At 39.3% G+C, this 20,208-nt stretch overlaps 1 protein-coding gene across 1 annotated transcript; it reads left to right on the top strand.

The window, feature by feature from the left end:
* Positions 1–597: 597 nt before the first annotated feature.
* Positions 598–19,713, top strand: gdi2 (GDP dissociation inhibitor 2). The gene is made up of 10 exons (XM_034673468.1): positions 598–763; positions 10,305–10,412; positions 12,193–12,292; positions 13,412–13,546; positions 13,678–13,876; positions 13,991–14,122; positions 15,069–15,168; positions 16,176–16,347; positions 17,181–17,380; positions 18,294–19,713. Exons 1-10 carry the CDS (start codon positions 719–721, stop codon positions 18,444–18,446), a joined length of 1,344 nt encoding a protein of 447 aa, XP_034529359.1. The 5' UTR covers positions 598–718; the 3' UTR covers positions 18,447–19,713.
* The last annotated feature ends 495 nt before the right edge of the window (positions 19,714–20,208 follow it).

Below are 20,208 nucleotides of genomic sequence, written 5' to 3'. Positions count from 1 at the left end.
TTTTCTTTCCACTATTACTTACTTTATCAATTTTACTGTATTGGTTTGATTTTATTTTTAAGTATTTTATTAATAATCGTGCCTTTTTTAATTTTACCATTGCTGTTGTTTTCTGTCTGTCTGTTATTCTGTGAATCACTTTGGGCTGCATGTCTATATGCAAGAAAGGTGCTATATAAATAAAGTTGAGTTGAGTTGAGATCACTTAGAGCTTCCTTGCAACACAGCTCCAGGCAGACATAAAAACTATATTAAATGTGAAAACTCATAGAGGTTTTTTTTTTAATACTTCTTTTTCTTCTTCTTCTTCTTCTTCTTCTTCTTCTTCTTCTTCTTCTTCTTCTTCTTCTTCTTCTTCTTCTTCTTCTTCTTATTATTATTATTATTATGAGGATGATGATGACGATGATGATGATGATGATTATTATTATTATTATTATTATTATTATTATTATTATTATTATTAGTAGTAGTAGTAGTAGTATTAGTAGTAGTATTAGTAGTAGTATTAGTATTAGTATTAGTATTATTATTATTATACTGTATGTGTTTTAATTCCTACCCTTTGAGTCTCTCCCTCAGAGTGATTGACAGCTCCTAAGCCCCGCCCCCTGAGGCGCCTGACGCTGAACCGCAGCTTCTTCTCGTTTCGGCCCCTCGGAGCTCCATTTTCCTGTTTCCCAGATATTCAGGTGCAGAGGAGTGAAGATTTGGAAAAATGAATGAAGACTACGACGTTATCGTGTTGGGCACCGGACTCACGGTGAGAAAATTGAAACAATGTAGTCTGCTTTTTGGCTGAAAAGGATTTACAACCTGTTACCAACGCAGTTAGCAAGGGACGGCTTCGAGCTAACTGGGCCTCGAGCTCAGCAGCTAGCTTAGCCGCTGAAGTCCATGTTAGCAGATGGAGACTGAGAGAGCTAATGCTAACATCAGCAGCTACTACCAGAGCCCGAGAAGATTAACGAGACTGTTCACTTTCACTAGATACGTTGTAAATATCGCGTTTGTCTCAGAGATCAATCGACTGTTAAAGTAAAGAGATTATTTATTGAATGTGAGTATTTTGTGATAATTCAAGCAGCTTTTCTAAATGCAGATTAACCCGGATGATTAGCCGACCTACAGAGCTAACTAGCCTGCTTACAGCTACGTGTCAGCGCCACTAAGCCTGGGTGTTGTCTTTCTGTCTGTCTACGTGTTATTTAGCTAATATAGCTACTTGATTTAATAAAAGATGGACTCGTTTGTCAAATAAATCTGCTCACTGACTAGCTTAACTAAGCGTAGTAAAGTTTCTAACAGTGTAGGACTCAACAGGCTGTTGGTGGAAAAACAGGGGTTTTAAAGAGGACAACATTGGTAGTTTCTGATATTTTTAAAGACATAATCTCTAATAAGTTAAGAATGTTTGTTGGTGCAGGTGTGTATCTTGTAATTCTTGTGTAGTTGCTTAGATATGACATGTTCAGAGTCAGACTGAGGCTGGGAATAGCAGGTTAGCTCACATACCTAAAATGAGGCCCACGATAACAATATCGCGATATATTGATTCACATTGTATTGATCAACTCAACTTTTCTAGTGTGTAATCTATGAATACAGGGGATCTCAAACTTTTTGGTCTTGTGTACCCTCTTGTATGGCCGAGAAAAAAATTCAGGAAATAATATTGGAAAATAATTATATTAAACGTATGCATGTGGTTTTACTGTACCATAATGACATTGCAATGAAAGATGACACATATTCCATACTTTGTAGTGCAATATTTTCAGGAATAATTAAAGATTGAGGCAGCTAGTACCTTTGATTGCCCAAGGAGCACACTGATTTAATTCTGTCAAGCAAGAAGCATTTCACCCACCTGTCCATTGTTATCCTCCTGGACGCACTTTTATTAGCATGCAAATGTACGTGATCGCTCGCTGAACAATTCACGTCAACAGATGAAGGCTGTCTAGTCCTAGCGGTTTTGCAAATAATATATTTTATGAATGATAATGCTCAATTTGGAAAGAGTGCCCTATTTGATGTTGCATTGAAATAAAAATTAAATGCTGTTGATTTTTTTTTTTTTACATTTGTCACATACCCCTTGCAGTACTCCCACGTACCCTTAGGGGTACGCGTACCCCCATTTGAGAATCGCTGTATTAATATATCAGATCAACTGAACAATACAAAGTAGCCTGATGAGATAAAGGATTACGGTTATTAGTGCTACCCTAAGGAGGCATGAAGGAGATGCTGGGTGAGTGAAATTGGAAGTATTAATGATAATGCTGCCAGTAGCAAGACAATCATCGAGTCTAAACAACAATACTTGCTGTATTGATGATCATTTTTAGTAAGGTTTTTTGTTGTAAAGGGAAAAGAATTGTAATAAATATACGTATTGATAGGATTTATAGGTCAACTTCTCTTTTAAATGTTCAAACTAAATTTGGAAATAATAAGAAAACATCTCTCAAAGTATACGAAGGTCTAATGCTTTAAATTGATTTAAGAAGTTGGACATAAGGAGAATGACAGGACTGGTGTCTTGTCTAACATGCTGTATTTACTTTGTATGTATGCATCATCCTGTCAGAAACTTAATGTTAAACTTGTAAATATGTACTTTAAGTTCTTGGGTCTTAAACCCATATTAATTCTACCTCAAACCTTTGTAAACATTGCCAAAAGAATGCATGAACTGCACCCCCAAAACAGACAACCTGAGTGTGAGAGACAGAGTAAGTAAAGTACAGTTTTCTGAAGATTGTTTGAGGTGTATGTTTCAGAAACTATTTGTGTGTGTGTGTGTGTGTGTGCGGTTAGTTTACTCGGAAGCAAATCATGCTGCAGCCTTGAAGACAAATTTATCCTCCCTGACAGGCCTCCTCGCTCACTGACACGGCAGAAGCATGTGAAGGAAACGCTGTGCTGACTTTAGAACTTTGTTGCAAGCCAAAGTCAGCAGCATCCTGTTCACTCTGAGGCCCTAAACTAGAGCTAAACTTCTTGAACACGAGATGTTGAAACACTGGCTCAAACAGCGTTGTCAAATGTACACTGTCTTCCAGAGAGTTTCCAGCAGGCTTAGAGTAACTGGTCGTTCAGCTCTGGCGTGCAGGGTCTGGGTTGAGCTCATATTTGGGTGTGGTTCCACTGAGACTGGGGAACTGGAAGTAGCCCTCACTGTAAATACTGAGAGCTTCACTGACTGCCCTGCACACCACAGCATGGTGTGGTTTCACTTCTGTAATGCTAACCAGTGAGCTCATTTTGGTGTACAAAAGCTTCCCCTTTTATTGCTACACTCACCAGACTTTCCACTACCACTAACTCAGCAAATTAAACAGGATATCCCTTTCTGTTATCACAGCATTGCTTTGTTTACTCTGACTATCAAGTTTCCATTTCTTAGAAGTCCACCTTTTCAGGGTTTATTTCTCTTTAAACTTTTATCCTTGCAGGTTTGCTTTGCTTATTTTTAGAGCACATCATTATTTGCTTATCAGCAATACCAAGTTAATCCTACCATTATAAATTATTTATCAAACTTTGATTGTTTTATGTCCTTGAAAAGCGACCTCCAACAAGGCTGCACAACTTATTTTACTATAATCAAAGTTACAAATTGCAGAAGAGCCTTTTTTTTAAATGTTTGAATAATGTAAAATGTGTGTAATCACAGCGTTAAAATGAAGTACTATAGATGATTAGATATACTTTATTGATCTCCCATTGGAGGAAATTCTTTAGTTCCAGCTGCTTACAACAGGGGACAGGGGAATACTACAATAGTACTTTCATAGTTAAAAATAAAATATTTAATAATAATAATAATAATAATAATAATAATAATGATAAAGGTAAAAAAATAAATAAAATAAAATAGAATAAAAAAAGAACAAAATAAAATACAATATGATAGAATAGATAGAATAAAATTAAATAGAATAAGATAGAATACAATAAAATAAATCAACTCAAAACAAAATAGACTACAATTAAAATAAAATAGAAAAAAATAAAATAAAATAGAATAAGATAGAATACAATAAGATCAAATATACTACCAATAAAATAGAATAAAATAAAGTGAAGTCAAATAAAATAGAATAGTAAATAAAATAATATAGAATAAAATACAACACAATTAATTAAAGTATAGCAAGTATTACAGATATATACACACTATGCACACTTGTATCTTTATGAATAGATCGTAAGGTAAAATTTTACTCTCCAGATGCAGGAAAAACACATGTCTTTGGTGTAAGACTTGTAAATTTCACATCATCCTGACTCTAATTGTCAATTCATGGAAAAAACAAGAATTCAAATAATTAAAATGCAAAAAATACCATTGCTATTGATGTGTAATTATATTCCTAATTATATTACAATCCTTATATCTGTCAGATTAAATGCTCTGTGATTGTTAACCTTGTTTCTTCACCCCTTCATTAAAGCATATTAGTAAAATTGAATGTCAGCCACGAGTCAGATTAGTTCTCCCTCCTACTGTACATTTAGAGGAGATGATCGGTTGGGCCTTTGTTTGTCCTCCTGTTTACATTTTTGATTTGCTAAGTGGTTGGGGGGGGATGGGGTTCCCATCTGTCCGCTCTTGGTGACACATGAGGGGAGGGGCTTAACTCCTATTAAACTGTACCTGCCTAAATACAACGTGGTTCACGTTCTTAAAGATCACACTTAGGTTTCTGTTGGAAGTCAGCTGTGACCTGAAGATGAGATAATTGAGTCAGGTAGTAATTGAGACATTATAAAGACCAAAAAAGGAGTGATTATAAGGGAAAGAAGTCAAATCAAAGTAGAGTAATGTGTCCTTACTGACACTGTTTTATTTTGTTTCTTCAGTAGGATGAACACAGTCGCTATCTTTGTGCCGATCAAAGGAGGAAATGTAGTTATATCACACGTAAAGACAACCATTGTTTTCATTTCCTCTCCTTTAACAAAGAAGGAAGAGTGCACAAGTCTGAGACCAACCAAGGAGGATCAAACAATCTCAGAAACCACACATAACATAAAGATATGCATTACTTACATCAAGTCAACCAAGTCCTGATGAAAAAGCTGAATTCCTCTGAAGGCAGCACATTCCTGTGTAATTTTATAAGCTCATCACATGTTTTGCATGTTGAACTTTAATCTGCTGTGGAGCAACCAGAGGAATGCAGCGAAGTTATAAGTGCAGAACACATTTTAAAATAGAGACTAATGCACACAAACAACAATAAAATATGTGATTAAAATGAGTTAAAGCATCAAATTAACATTAAGAATATAAATCGCTCTCTGTGTTTCTCAGAGAGAGAAATGATAAAGTAAAAGTAAATTTTGACTTGAAGTTTATTTTGGTCTGAATTTAATACATTCTCCCCACATAGACACTCATTGGAGTTATGTGACAATTACAAATACATATTGTCATGATTTTCAAATATTCAAATAGTTCATGTGACTATAATCTTTTCCTTTATTTTTATGTAGCTGAGGCCTGGCTGTAAAGTGGTGTGACCACCACACTGCGGCCGTCTAAAAGCTGTTAGCTCACTGCCGATTTAAAAACAAGAGAAGAAGAAAGCATTATTTCCAGGTGTTTTGATCTGAGCGATTTGAGACGACTGAGGAGACTTAATTAAAAAAAAGCAAACAGGAAGTTGAGGTGAAGCTTTTGAACACTCAGAAAGCAGAGGTCTGAAAATGAAAAATGTAAAATTGGCATGGCGCGAGCCGAACAGAGGAATAATTGAAGCCTCTTATTAAACAGCCAAATCCAATTACAGCGGCATATTCTGAGTCAGGTAAAGTAATCCTAATAAACCCAACACGGGTCATTTTCCAGCTGTATCAAACAACAAATCCTCTCATCAGAGAATCTGGAAACTTAGACTGCTTGACCTTAATAGCTGCTAATCAATTAATGATGTATTTCTTTGGTTCCACGCCTCCTGAGAAAACCTTCAGACGGCCTGTTTTATGTCATGTTTCCACTCTGCTAATCCTGAGAGCCGAGTGGATTAAAGTCCAACAGATTCTTGTGACTTGAAACTGTTGAAAGTGTGTTGAACATGTTCGGGGTAGTAAAATCAAAGTCATGTGATCGCTTCCGTCTGAACCTCAATGACCCATCCAGCCCTGGACTTTGTCGCCTCTCTCTGGTTTTTATGGGTCTTATGTGTTAAAAATTGAGCTGAGATTTGCCTCCGGTCCCACTCTTTGGTCCTGGTGTAATTTTCTGCCCGACTGAACGCTGGATCCGAGTGTTTTCCTCTCTGTCAGCATGGCGGCTCTTCTCTGGCAGAGGTAGTGATGACTCGGCTGCCTCTGGCTCTGTGTTAAAGCCTGTATTTGAATAAGTGACAGCAGGTTGGCTGTGGTCACATGTCTGCTACTTTGAGGACAGTGACACATCAGAATTTATCTGCAACCTGACTATATGTCCTCCTTGTCAATGGCGAGACCGTACAGTTGATGACACCCAGACGTGATCAGGTTTCACTGCAGCATGTTATTTTGGGAGAGGATCTATGCAGGAGCTTGTTTCGATGTCACTGGATGTATGTAGGCGAGGTTATGAAGGCAGAGATTCAAGGCTCAGTTAAATAGAGGTAAAGTTAAAGAGTTACAGAATAAGACATCTTGAGGGGATGCAGAAATATGTGCTACACAGGAGTTTAACGGCCCATCAGGAAGGCCCATGAAGGAATACAAAGGAGCATTTCAAATAACTGATTCAGGAAACATCAAACTGTATCCTGATATTTGAGACATCAAATAATACATATTTTTTTTAGGAGAATCAGTTTTGGTTATTATAAGAAGAATACAGATTAAAAGCTGTAAAATCTTATTTTAGTAGTTAATTGTGAGACCACACAAATAATAGTTAAAATCCTTATCATGGTAGACATTGTGAAATAAGCAAATATAATGTTATAGTCCAAATAAGTGATGTCACTTTAAAGTATTCGCCCTGATTGATTTTTGAAAATATATATATTTTTGTAAAGTTGTATTTTTTGGGCTTTTACACCTTTATTTTATAGAGAGGAGAGGACAGTGGATAGTGTAGGAAATTGAGAGAGTTGGGGGATGATATACGGGAAAGAGACTGCAGGCTGGATTTCAATCCGGGCCGCCCACTACATGGGCTCGCAATTTGATCATTAGGCTAAGTCCGCGCCCGATCTTTGAAAATATTAAGGATCAATTAAATTAAAAAAACATCAACGTTTTCTGTCAAAAACAACCCTAAAGGGAAGCTGGTGGCCTAGTGGTTTAAGCGCCCCACATACAGAGCTACAGTCCTCATCGCAGGGGTCGCCGGTTCGATTCCCAGCCGGTCGACCATTTCCTGCATGTTTTCCCCCACTCTCTACTCCACACATTCCCTTTCTCTCTTCAGCTGTCCTAACAAATGAAGGCAAAAAGGACAAAAATATAACTTAATAAAAAAACAATGCTAAATGCGTTTTTTCCCCTGAATCTAATTTTCCTTTGCGACACAGTGTATATAACTGACGATATTAGTTACGGATCATATTTAGGCGTACAAAACGTTAAACACGCTGAATATCAACATGTGGAGCAGGCTCATAATCTCAGTGGACATGCAGTCATAAATGTGAAGGCTCAGACTTCAAGAAGGGAACTGAACAGAAACCTGTTTCAGACTCAGTGTCCAGTTTTCTGTCTACTCGTTCTTATTGAGAAAAATAAGCATGTGAACGTGGTCAGCCGGGAGCACAACCGGATCATAATCAATCCGGTGGTGGAGTAAAAAGGCGATGGTGGAGACCTGTCACTCAGCTGCAGCCCCCAGCTGAGCGTCTCCGCTGTGAGCAACACCTTCAGTCAGCTGATTCACATGGAAACATGCTTTAAACTTAAAACACCTCCCTGATAGCTGAACCACATATGAGACCACATGATGTTTGTTCCACTTGATAGAAAATCCAAACTAAAAAAATGTGTTCGAATAAATTCTTAACAATCAATTAATCCATACTCGATTCATTGCTGACTTCCCTAGTACAGTGGATGGAAAAATCTCATATGTCAAAAATTGCTGCAGTTAAATATTGGATTTTTGCTCTTTTTGTAAACTGGACCACAACTGGGTGGATGCTGTGAATCATATTTTTCTTAAGAGGTACAATGATTTGTTGATTGATAAATTAGCCAAGCAACAGAAAAATTGAAGAGGATGTTGTTCCCTCTTTAAAATATCTCCTGTAAGAAAATGAAGCAAATGAATACAAGAGGCTGACCAGTGAGGGGTTCTTGTGTCTGGTTGAATTTTTAAACGGGAAATTCACAAAATGCTGACTTTGAGGCTGATGATACCGACTTCTTTTTCCAAGCTGATGTGAAAATAGAGTTTTACTACATAGATGTTTTAACCAATTGGTACTGCTAAAACTGTAAAAATGTTAATGACCTCTTTGTTAAACTAAACTACAATAGATAACATTTTTCATATTCTACATAGTCAACCATGTGTTGCAGAGAGTGCTGAGAGTTTGCACCATGCACTTTGTTTTTTCATTATATGTTATGTTATATGATGTGTCCGTTACAAGCACATTTTAACCAACTAATATTTTAGATTTCTGTAAATTGAATATCTTTCAGTTTTGGATTGTTTGGTGGATGACAGAAGATTGAAAAGAGATTTGACCTTGTGTTTTTTGAGATTTCCTGACAACTTAGAACACCAGACATTAAGTTAGTCAGCAGATAATAATGTTCAGTTTTTGCACATTTGTCACAAGCAGAGTTAAAGAATTAAAGGTCTGTAATTTTGCAGAGAGCTTTTAAATGTTTTTAAAGTGATGTGACTCGATTGAAACAAAAGAATGCATCGCTCTGTGTCAGCTGGCGTCATCCATCCATTCCTCATGTTTGGAGGAAATGCAGCAACACAATAAAGCGCTTGTGAGCTTTAATGCAGAAAAAACCCCGTTAAGAAGAGGAGATGTAGATTATGAACCCAAACACGGCCTGTATGAAGATAACAGGATCATGAGGGGCTGTTTACGTCAAAGAGGGGCGGGACTTTTCTCAGACAAAACTGAGCCACTGTTAGCCTGTTAGCTTTTATTTTATATTTGTATATATGTATATATGTGGTGTTTGCTGGAATATAAAAAGTCACAGTCCGTACACAGACGCAGTGTTGGTGACACTCACTGTGAACACTATCATCCATTGTAATCTTTTGTCATGTGAGGAACGAGTTTAACCACAGAGGCTCTGCAGTCAAAGCTGTCATTCAGGAGTAAAACCAGTTTTAGAGTCAAGTCCACACAGGGTCACACGATGCATTCAGGGCCTCTCTTTTATAACTCACTGCTGTAATCGTATTAAAGCCTTTTAGTCTGCGGGAATTCCAGATGCTGTCAAACGTGGACATTTTTCATCATCGTTGTTAAAGCCTCTGACCTGAGAGTCCTGGGAGCAGCGTAATCAGCATCTCGTGTGTGCTGGTGCGTCAGATCTGACTTCTTGGATACACCTATTTTTGATTATAGTCTTCCTTCTTAAGCATAAACACAGGGGAAACAAATACTCCTGCTGAAATGAATCATCAATGAGACGTCACGTAGTTGTAGCTGCAGCTTACACTTTTGTCTTCTTACTATAATGTAAACAAAGTAATCGAGATAGCTGCGTCTGTGCTCAGAATAATGCCGGGAAAAACAGAACAAACCGACTCATATTGACCACAGACCACAGAAGAAGCAGTGCTGGAATCAGAGATGACTGAGAGGAACTGAAGCCTGCTGGATTCTCTGACTCTGCTCAAGTGAGTCTACTGGATCCTCTGTGATCCAGACGCTGAAGACACTGTGATGCATCTCGCGCTGGCTGAGAGTGCTGTGGTTTTATAACTGTGAATCTGATGTTTTAACTACACAGATTTCAAACTTTTAAACATGTTGCAGGCAAATCATCAGATGTGTAGCGGCATTGGACTTTGAGCAACTTCATACTGAATTTTTGACTTCTCAAAGGCATTTGAATGAGTAGACCTTAAACCATTTTGAGAATGATCTATCAGGGCCAAATAACAACATAGTTCACCGTTGTACCTTCGTTACAAACTAGTTTGATCAATCTGTGTTCATTTGTTGCTGCTGGAAGGAATATGTTTGTTATTCCTGTTCACAAGTTAATCGTTCACTCTGCAAAATCACACAACATAGTTTTTATCCTGTTTGCATATTTTGTATTTTTGTTCATCATGCTGATTTTGTTTCTTTTCTTCCTCCCATCAGGAATGCATCCTGTCAGGCATCAATTCGGTGAAGGGGAAGAAGGTCCTGCACATGGACCGCAACTCCTACTACGGAGGTGATAGTGCCTCCATCACACCTCTGGAAGAAGTGAGTTGAGGGACAAGTCTTTCTTTATGAATCATACCAGTTGAAGCTTTGGTTCAGGCTGTCATCTCTTGTTATGAATTTGCCTCTTACGGCCAAATTCCACCAGATCTGTGTGCGGTCTGTCTCCGCAGCACCGGATCTGATAGGTTTCTATTCTAGTCAATTTGTTAACTAACTTCCACTGGATCCGCTCAGTTGCGTTCCAGCTCCGTCTCTGATCCGGCAGATTGGAGCCATCCAGATCAGATACACAAGACTTCTATTTCTGCCGGATGCCGGAGCACGACGCATCAATCTCAACAGAGCAGATGGAGCGGGACAGGAAGTCAGACACCAAACAAAATGAAATCATCCGGTTAATTTTCAGAATAAAACACTCTGTGTTATCATCAGATCCTATTTCACTTAACTACAACAACAAACCGTCACGATGAGCGAAGCCATGCCTGGAGTCAACAGGTCAGAGGTTTTCAGAGGACCAGAAAGACAACATGGATGAGGAGAGGAGGAGAAGAATCCTTGATTCAGTGATTAAAGCAGGAAAACCTTGGTCACATGACTCTAGCTGTCCGGCAGTCCTGCTCCATGCTGTGTTCTGATTAGAGAGCACAGAGCTGGACCGTAGTGAATCAGAGACGGACCGGACACAGATTTGGTGGAAGTTCTGGGTTAGGCTGTAGTTTTCTTTAAACTTGTATATTTTGTATAATTAAAGCATTATTTGTTTAATAATGTTGTTTCCTCGGTGCTCAGCTCTATTTAATACCTCTGAGCTTGGTTGCCTTTTCTTTACGGTATCTTCTGTTATACAAAGAAATGCAGGAAAGGGCTCTGACCCAGCATGGACGACTAGAACATTTAATTTTATAATAAACGGTCTGGATAACTATTTGGATTTCCAAGCCTTTTTCTCATAGTCGTACATTTTTTCAAATTGATGTATCTAAAAATATGCACACTCCTACACGGAGCTGCCTCATCACTTTAATGTCACAACCTGTAAATAAGGTTTGCTGTGACCCCCTTTTTAATGGACGACAACTACAAAACAATCAAGTCTGCTTCACTGAAGATGTTACAAAATATTTAGAGCTGTCAAATGAATATTTTTACAAGCATGGATTGCATACATTAATAGCATCACAAATATCCAAATATGAAGCTTACACCTGATTTGTGTACTGATGTAGAGCTGCAATAAGTAATCTATCTCTTGATACCAAAAAAGAAAATAAGTTGATGCAGTGATTTTGAAACAAGTTACCAAATATTTGCAGGTTTGAGTGTCTCGGATAGAAAGTGAATGATACGTTTCTTTTTTATCATCTATTAAATAAAATTTTAAACCAAACCTCAGACTCTAGGAGAGAAAAAGAGTCTTTGTATTTTGGATAAACAAAAGAAAAATTTAGAAACATCATCCCTTTTGTTTGTGTTGAGTTGTGAGGAGCATGTTCTTTTTTTCAAAAACAGGTCACTGTAAAATTTGGTGTACAAGACTCACAACTATCAAAGTTACTGCAGTCTGAGCTCAACTACTGTACAGGGATTGCATACTCTGCGTGGTTAAAACACATGGGACTTGAAAGAGCCACACAGGAACTACAAATTGTGGACTTTGCTGAATGCAGTGCGACCTGCAAAAACATACTGTGTTACATTCTGGTGCAATTTATATTCCTGATTTATGTTATCTTGCTTTCTGAATCACTTTTCTGAATGCTTGGTGCGAGTTGTTTGCTGCAGCTTTGAATCAATCTGCTTCTTTGTCACCCGTCAGCTCTACAAGCGCTTCTCCCTTCCTGGGACACCTCCTGACACCATGGGAAAAGGCAGGGACTGGAACGTGGACCTCATCCCCAAATTCCTGATGGCCAACGGTAAATTTACATCACTCATGCTGTGATGACTTCTGTCTTTGCAGCTCATGTTTGATATAACACACTACAGAAATATTGGCCTGTAAGATATGTAAGGGAACCAGAAGGTGCATTTCAACCAAGAGTTTGAGGTCTTTTAGCCCCCAGAAATACTTTCCCCAGAACTAAAAGGTTCCTGTTCCCCCATTGATGTCTGCGTTTCGACCGCAGTTTTGAGGATTTTTACCCCTTAGATACAGATGTCACAGGTTTTTAAAGAGCCCAAATGATATGGGGAATTTCGTGTACCAATTCTGGTTTGAGAGGGGAAAACATCTGAGTACCATTTATGTTTGAACTGGAGTTGAAATAAATGTTTTCTATTAATATTTTTCAATGCATTTCTTCATTTAAAGTCATAATGCATCATCTAGAAATTTAAGTGCGGCTGTTTGTTCAGCCATTATGCTGAAGTATATTGCAGACAGGGCTGCGAGTATTAAAACTTTGGGGTCAGAGCCATAGACTGTAAATAAAAATGGACAGCGTTGCTCCGCCTCTTCCCGTTGTACGGTTCTGAAGCCAAAAAATCCCGCTCCAGGGCGCAGCCATTGTGCAGCCAGAGCCTGTGAAGCCACTGTAATAAGTTCCGCCCTACAGCGTAACGTCATAAGACACTGTGTGTCCTTTGAAGTTTCTCTCTACGGCGGCTGTGAATCAAAGGAAACCCGGAAGTAAAACCCCGTTTTTTAAACTCTAATAACTAACGAAAAAGAAACTTTTAATGAAAAAGAGGCCTTGAACACAAAACAGTCAAATACTAACTACATATCACCACAGCATACGGATATGAGAAACATTAGTACGACGTGTATTTATTTTTTAAAGTTTGACTGCTCCCCCATTCAAATGAATGGGGGAGACGGATTTTTTTACCTATACTTCAGCCAGCCACCAGGGGGCAGTCACACTGCTGAAAGCTTCACCACCAGGGCCGTATCCGGCACGCTTGGTCAGAGCACGTATCCTCCTGCTATATTTCAGTCAAGCTCCAGTTGTCTGTGTTGAAATGAAAGGAGTGATACCTGTGTTTTTGATTCAGTGTATTTAACATGTGTGTGTTTGCTTCTTTTCTCTCAGGTCAGCTGGTTAGCATGCTGCTGATCACAGAGGTGACCCGCTACCTTGATTTCAAAGTAGTCGAGGGCAGCTATGTATACAAGGCGGGCAAAATCCACAAAGTCCCATCGACTGAAACGGAAGCTCTGTCATCAAGTGAGTGTGAAAGTACTGAGGAGGAATTATTAAAACTTTATCTGCTGACTGAAGAACTGATGGTTAAGTTTGTTTTCATCCCCCGGTGTTAGTGCTGGCACAGGCTAAGTCAAAGTCTTTCTCTCTTACAGGTCTGATGGGGCTTTTTGAGAAACGTCGCTTTAAAAATTTCCTCACCTGGGCCAATAACTATGACTTGAACAACCCCAAAACCTGGGACGGCCTTGACCCCAACAACTCCAACATGTTGGAGGTTTACAAAAAGTTCGGAGTATCCAAAGACACCATTGACTTCACTGGCCACTCCCTCGCACTCTACCGCACAGATGAGTCAGTACCCTCTCTACCTGTTTCATGAACTTTAATAATGACTTCACTGTAAGCATTTATGGTATCGACGCTATGTGTAGAGCTTTTGAATAATCTTTCTCTCTCTGCCCTCAGATACTTAACAAGACCGTGCATCGAGACGCTAAACAGGGTAAAGCTTTACAGTGAGTCTCTGGCCAGATATGGAAAGAGCCCGTACCTCTACCCACTGTACGGCCTCGGGGAGCTGCCACAAGGGTTCGCCAGGTAGGAGAGTGTCCCCTTAAAATGCCAGATTCTAAAGTCCTGACTGGTGTAGTAAAGATTTATTGCTTATCTTTCCATGCTTCACATCTTTATTCCCATGAGACTCTGACTCTGACACTGACTCTGACACTGACTCTGACACTGACCTTTTAGAGAGTGGACGTGTTCATATGTGACCATCACTGAAAGATTAGCGGCGTGCTCCTCACTCTAAACGCTCTCTTTAATCAACTAGTGCGACTCTGGAATAAATATAAGTGTTTGCATGGTTTTACAAAGCTTAAGAGTGTAATATACGGAAGAGCTGAGGCTTCTATGTTGGTAATAATAACCATAGACTGTGTAATAAATGGATGTAGTATCCGTGACGTCACCCATCTGTTTCTGAAGCGCTGTTTTGAAGCCAATCATTAGCGGGTGCCATATTGGAAATGCTGAACTCAAACTAACTTCTGTTGAGCTTGTGTGCGGTAAAGACGCGGGCCTTTAGCCTTTTCGTTAATAGCCACAGTGTTCCCGCCTGTCAAGTCAGGCACACCCTTATTTGGGCAAAACTTGTAAGTTTAATATCTTCGAAAATACTGTGAACTGTTATGAAAAAGTTCACCCCTGTACAGTGTGTGCCGATAGAGAAATGAGCTATCCAGACGACACTCGTTTTTTGAACCAGGCTGTAAACATGTTTATTTCTGCTGTAAAGATCGTCTCTTTGAATGGGTGTGTATGTGGTTGCTGGTGTTTCTGCAGCCAGCATCTAGTGGAAGCTCGATGAACTGCAGTTTTTAACACTTCAGCATTGACTTCATGTTTTAAGAACGGAGGTTGCCGTTTTGTTATAACACATTTCGATATAATCAAAGCGAGACACCTGAGCATCATAAAGACTAATGTACATGATGTCAACTCACTCCTGTCTTGAGTTGCTGACACACTGTTTCTGTTCCAGGCTGAGTGCGATCTATGGCGGGACGTATATGTTGAACAAGCCCATAGAGGAGATCGTGATAGAGGACGGGAAGGTGGTGGGAGTGAAGTCTGAGGGAGAGGTGAGCAAATGTGATCGATTACTTTGATAAACATCTGTACGGCCTCAGCGTGGTATTCTCATTTTATACCCAGGAGCATGTTTGGCCTAAAGACGCACGTACTAACTGTTCAGTTGCTTAAGGAGAAAACTGCTGGTGCATATGATACAGTGGACGTTCATGGGTTCACAGGGAGTACCGCATGCACGAGGATGGACATTACAGAGAATTTGAAGTTTGATTTTCATAGCTGTGTCCCTCAGAAATCCATTTCAAATTATCTTTCCTTTCATCATTGACAAATGTCCCAAGTAATGTAAAGTAGTGAACACTCTGATAAGTAGTTTCTGTGCCAGTCAGTGTTTCTTCAGCACTAGTATGAGACCCAGGATGTCAGAGAGGCTGCGAGCTGAGCTGCTACTAGCTGTTCCTTAGTACTCAGCTTTGGAGCCAAATGACAGATTTCCAAAAACACTGAACAAAGGAGTTTAATACCAACCAGAGCCTCTTCAATACAGTACACTCTGATTCAGGTGTGTCATGCAGGTGAAACATTCCTCATGTAGGCTGATTAAAGAGCTTGGTTTGAAGGCTCAAAAGGATCTTCAGTTGCATAGTTCTTGTCCTGCAGTAGTTCCGATTAAAATCTGTGTTCCTCCAGTGCTAGTCGTAGACCCAGGATTTCAGAAGGGGAAGTGAGCTGAGCTGCCACTCGCCTCATTCTTGGTGCTCAGCTTGTTGTTGGGTCCGGAGTCCTTCAGCATCCATTCGGTTGGAACTTGGAGCTGATTGATCCTCAGAGATCTCCACCTTTAAAGAATAGAACCATTGGGCTTGGGTGTGTTTTGGAGTGTTTTTTATCAATGTCTCCCCAAGGCTCATAGAGATTCGGGGGCCGTGTGCTGAGCTGCCATTAACTCTAACATCAGTGTAGTTCGTTATACAGTTATAAATTTGTATGAAAATCTCTGTGATGTGATGAAAATGTAGACTGATGAGGCAAATTGGTTTGGTTTCCCCCTCCACAGATCGCCAGGTGCAAGCAGCTGATCTGCGACCCCAGCTATGCCCTGGATCGCACCAAGAAAGTGGGTCAAGTGATCAGAGCCATCTGCATCTTGAGTCACCCCATCAAGGATACCAATGACGTCAACTCCTGTCAGATCATCTTCCCCCAGAACCAAGTCAACAGGAAGCACGGTGAGCGAAAACGTGAAGCCAGCATATGACCCGAACTTTGCGAGCAAGGATATGATGCATCACCAGCTCCACACGCCTTCTCCCTCTGATCCTGATCTTGAGACAGAGGCAGGTCTTAAACTAGTTAGTTAGTGTCAGCATTAGTGTGAGGCTTGAGGGAAGTCAGACACAAGTACAGCAAGTGAATCTTGTCCATTTTTAAAATTACAAACCCTGTGGACGTCTGATTCTCTATTATAACACTGCACTGACATTTTGCAACAAAGGGGTGCGATAAAAGCATTAAAAACATGCAAGAATGAACCCATCGAGATGATTTGAGTTAGATGTGGAGTCAGAAGTCGAGTGGAAAGGTTTGTGTGTGTCTTGAAAACAGTCAATCTTTAAGGCAACAAAAAGAAGACAGAACAGGGACAGGAAGCTCAAAATACAGCTTATGCTTTTAAACTTTGATAAATAAATCTGTTTTATAAAAACAAAAAAACCTATGGCTACTTATTTAGGTTCAATGGTACATTATTTTCTCTTTAAGTTACGTTAAAGAGCCAGGAGGCTTGTGTATAAGCAGCTACGTTCATGAACGGAGGATTTGAGGATTACATTTCTTATAACAGTCAAGTTAGCATGAATACAAGTCCCCCAAAGTTCTTTAAGTTATTTGAATCAAGATTATTTCATCCAATAATCTAAGAGAGGGAAAGAAAAATGGTGTGACATTAAAAAACAGCACAAGTTAAGCTGTACCGTGTGTGACCTGTGACAGGAGGGTGTCTCCATTAGCCAGTCATGAAAGTAAATCTTCGCGCTGTTAACGTTACCTTTTCTGTTTGCAGACATCTACGTTTGTATGATCTCCTCCGCTCACAACGTGGCAGCCCAGGGTAAATACATCGCCATCGCCAGCACCACAGTGGAGACGAGCGATCCCGAAAATGAGCTCAAGCCGGCCCTGGATATGCTGGCGCCTATTGACCAGAAGCTCATCAGCATCAGTGATCTGTATGCACCCGTTGATCTGGGCACTGAGAGCCAGGTACGCCTAGAGAATAAAGGGGACCTAAAGAATGCTGGGGGATAAAATGAGGAGTACTTACATCAGGGAGTAAGCTGACTGCTCGCTGTGTAGATCATCCCACATTCTAGAAGAGTTAATCCCTGCATTCCTAAATGCATTGCAGCTTTATTGTGTGAGTGAAACACACGTGCAGCATAGGAACTGAAAAGTAAACAAGTTTGGTTCAGTTCTCACAGCTTAAATGTTTGGGTTGGATTTCTTAAATGAGCTGAACTGCGTTGCAGAGTTGACCCTGTCTGCAGCTGAAGATAGCCCAGGTTCTGTGTCAGTTCTCCAGAAACCTCATTGATTACAAGACAACAGTTAAAAGTACTATTTAAAGCTAGGGTTGATAGTCATGGAAAACTAGCATGAATTTGAATGTAAGATTTTCTCGGGACTCCGTTTAACCCCTCCCCCCCTCCCCTTGGAGCTCCTCCAAAATGACGCCCCCTCTCACATGCACGAGGGCCACTGATTCGTGACCATATGATGGTCAAAACCGGTCCTCAGCACATCGTTTATGTTTTGCACTACGTCAACTCATGTCTCACTCAGCGGTAAGAAAACACCAAAACATTATCATAGTGAAAGTTAAAAACACAAACAAACATGAAATGTACGCGCAGGAGGCGAGCAGAACGACAGGACGGGATTTGATTGGTTTCATAATTTGGCTCCTGATGGCAGGGATTGGTTGGTGTTTTCCCAGTTTTACTCCAACTGTAGATAGCAGCTTTTATCACTCTTTTTTAAGAACACTTTATGTATTGATTACCATCAGGACATAAAGATAATTTTAACCAGTATGTCAAAACGTGTGTCTAAATCTGACTACCAACCCCAGCTTTAAGATATAGATAGTTCCTAATTTGTCTTCTTTTCTTTCTAGATTTTCGTCTCTCGCTCCTATGACGCCACAACTCACTTTGAGACCACCTGCGACGACATCAAGGACATCTACAAGAGGATGACGGGCTCAGACTTTGACTTTTCTCAGATGGAGCGCACCAAAAAAGACGTCTTCGGTGACTGTGCAGAGTAGAGGCGACACTCGTCAAAGATGACGCGACCAGCATCTGAAATCTTACAAAAAATAGAAAACCTACATAAAAATGTACACACCAAATGAGCCGGCTAAAGTATACGGTCGGCTCATTGTGGAAGTTCATGATATATATAGAGATATGATATAGTATTGTTGGATAGGGTTCAGGGAGGGAGCTATGCTTTACAAGTCAAATTCAGATGATTGTTGCACTAAAAGTGGCGATGCCTAATAAACAGCAATCCCCTTCATTCTTCTGCTTCATTATACAAAACCATGCATGCTCCAAAGATGCCAAATCAAAAGATAATTCAGAATCAGTAGTATTTACAGAGTCAGAGTTTTTCAGGGGGAAGTCGATTTAAATGTCCGGGTGGGAAACAGTGGCTTGACTTTGTGTGTGTGTGGTTTGAATTATGTTGATGTCTAAATGTTGTGACTCAACTTTATTTAGGCCGAGCGTCTGCACCCTCGCTGTAACTTCATATCGTTCTTGTGAGATCACATTGGTCAAAGGGTGCGAGACCTCAATACTTTCTTTTTGTCTTTTAACTGTTTCTCTTTTTTTTTGGACTTATCTCCACACACAAACGGCAGAAGCTAAGCCACAAGCGGCGCCTGTAGTCCAGCATCAAACCTCCTGAACCTGTTCTCAACAGCTTGTGTTACTTTAACGCATCAGAGGAGAATATTAGTTCCTGTATTATGCATATTGACGGATTCGCAGGTTAATGGGAATTATGATTGACTGTAATTGCTTAAGAAGGACCAAATGTGTACTGCAGCAGTATTGAATTGATGAGAGCTCTGTGATTCTTTGTTTTAAACAATTAAAAAAACATCTTGGGCTTCAATGATTTCTATACTGCAAAGTAAAAAATAACTTTGTCAAAAATTAAAAAATTGTGGACTTATTTTGTTCTTTATTTTTATAATTATTGATAGGTTTCAGACATGCCTGCTGAGGTGAATTTCTTGTTGGATAACTGCAATCACCTCCTCCAGATCAGTGTGCTGCTTTCTTCTGAACAGCCCCAATAAACAGCAATGTCTTTTCAAAGTCCGGAAGCTTATAATGATGTGATGATTCTGGGCTAAAATCAGAGGTATCTCCTTATTGCTGAGTCCAAGTAGGAAGTACAATTTGATAAGGCTGTAAAGTGGGTCCATGATGCTGTGAAATGGGCAAAGGGCAGCTTGTAAACAATCTGCAAATTCTAAGTTTTCTTGTCAATGTATGACTTAATAAACTAAAAATTTTTAAGTTTTCTTTCTCACAGATTAACGTCTTTAAAAACTCAAATTTTTAAAGTTTTTCTCAAAAATTTACGACTTTAAATTGTCAGGAATATTAAAGGTTCCTTTCTCGAAAATCTACGACTTTATAATCTCAGGAATATTAAAGTTTCTTTTTTGAAAATCAACAACTTTATAATCTCGGAAGTTTTTTCTCGAAAATCTAAGACTTTATAATCTCGGAAATTTTCGAGTTTTTTCTCGAAAATGTATAACTATAATCTGGGAAATATTAAAGTTTCTTTTTCGAAAATCTACGATTTTATAATCTGTAGTTTTCGAGGTTTTTTCTCGAAAATCTATGACTTTATAATCTCGGATTTTTTAAAGTTGTTTCTCGAAGATCTAGGACTTTATAATCTGGGAAATATTAAAGTTTCTTTTTCAAAAATCTACGACTTTATAATCTCGGTAGTTTTCGAGTTTTTTCTCGAAAATCCACGATTTTATAAACTTGAAAATT

This window comes from Notolabrus celidotus, chromosome 21 (assembly GCF_009762535.1).
Source record: "Notolabrus celidotus isolate fNotCel1 chromosome 21, fNotCel1.pri, whole genome shotgun sequence".
Taxonomy (NCBI): Eukaryota; Metazoa; Chordata; class Actinopteri; order Labriformes; family Labridae; genus Notolabrus; species Notolabrus celidotus.
Note: the sequence above shows the minus strand (reverse complement) of the source record. Positions and strands in the feature narration are given on the sequence as shown.

Coding starts and splice junctions, on each gene's coding strand:
- gdi2 (XM_034673468.1), top strand. CDS start 719: ATGAATGAAGACTACGACGTTATCGTGTTGGGCACCGGACTCACG. Junction 12,293..13,411: donor CAAATTCCTGATGGCCAACG/GTAAATTTACAT, acceptor CTTTTCTCTCAG/GTCAGCTGGTTAGCATGCTG. Junction 16,348..17,180: donor CCAAGTCAACAGGAAGCACG/GTGAGCGAAAAC, acceptor TTCTGTTTGCAG/ACATCTACGTTTGTATGATC.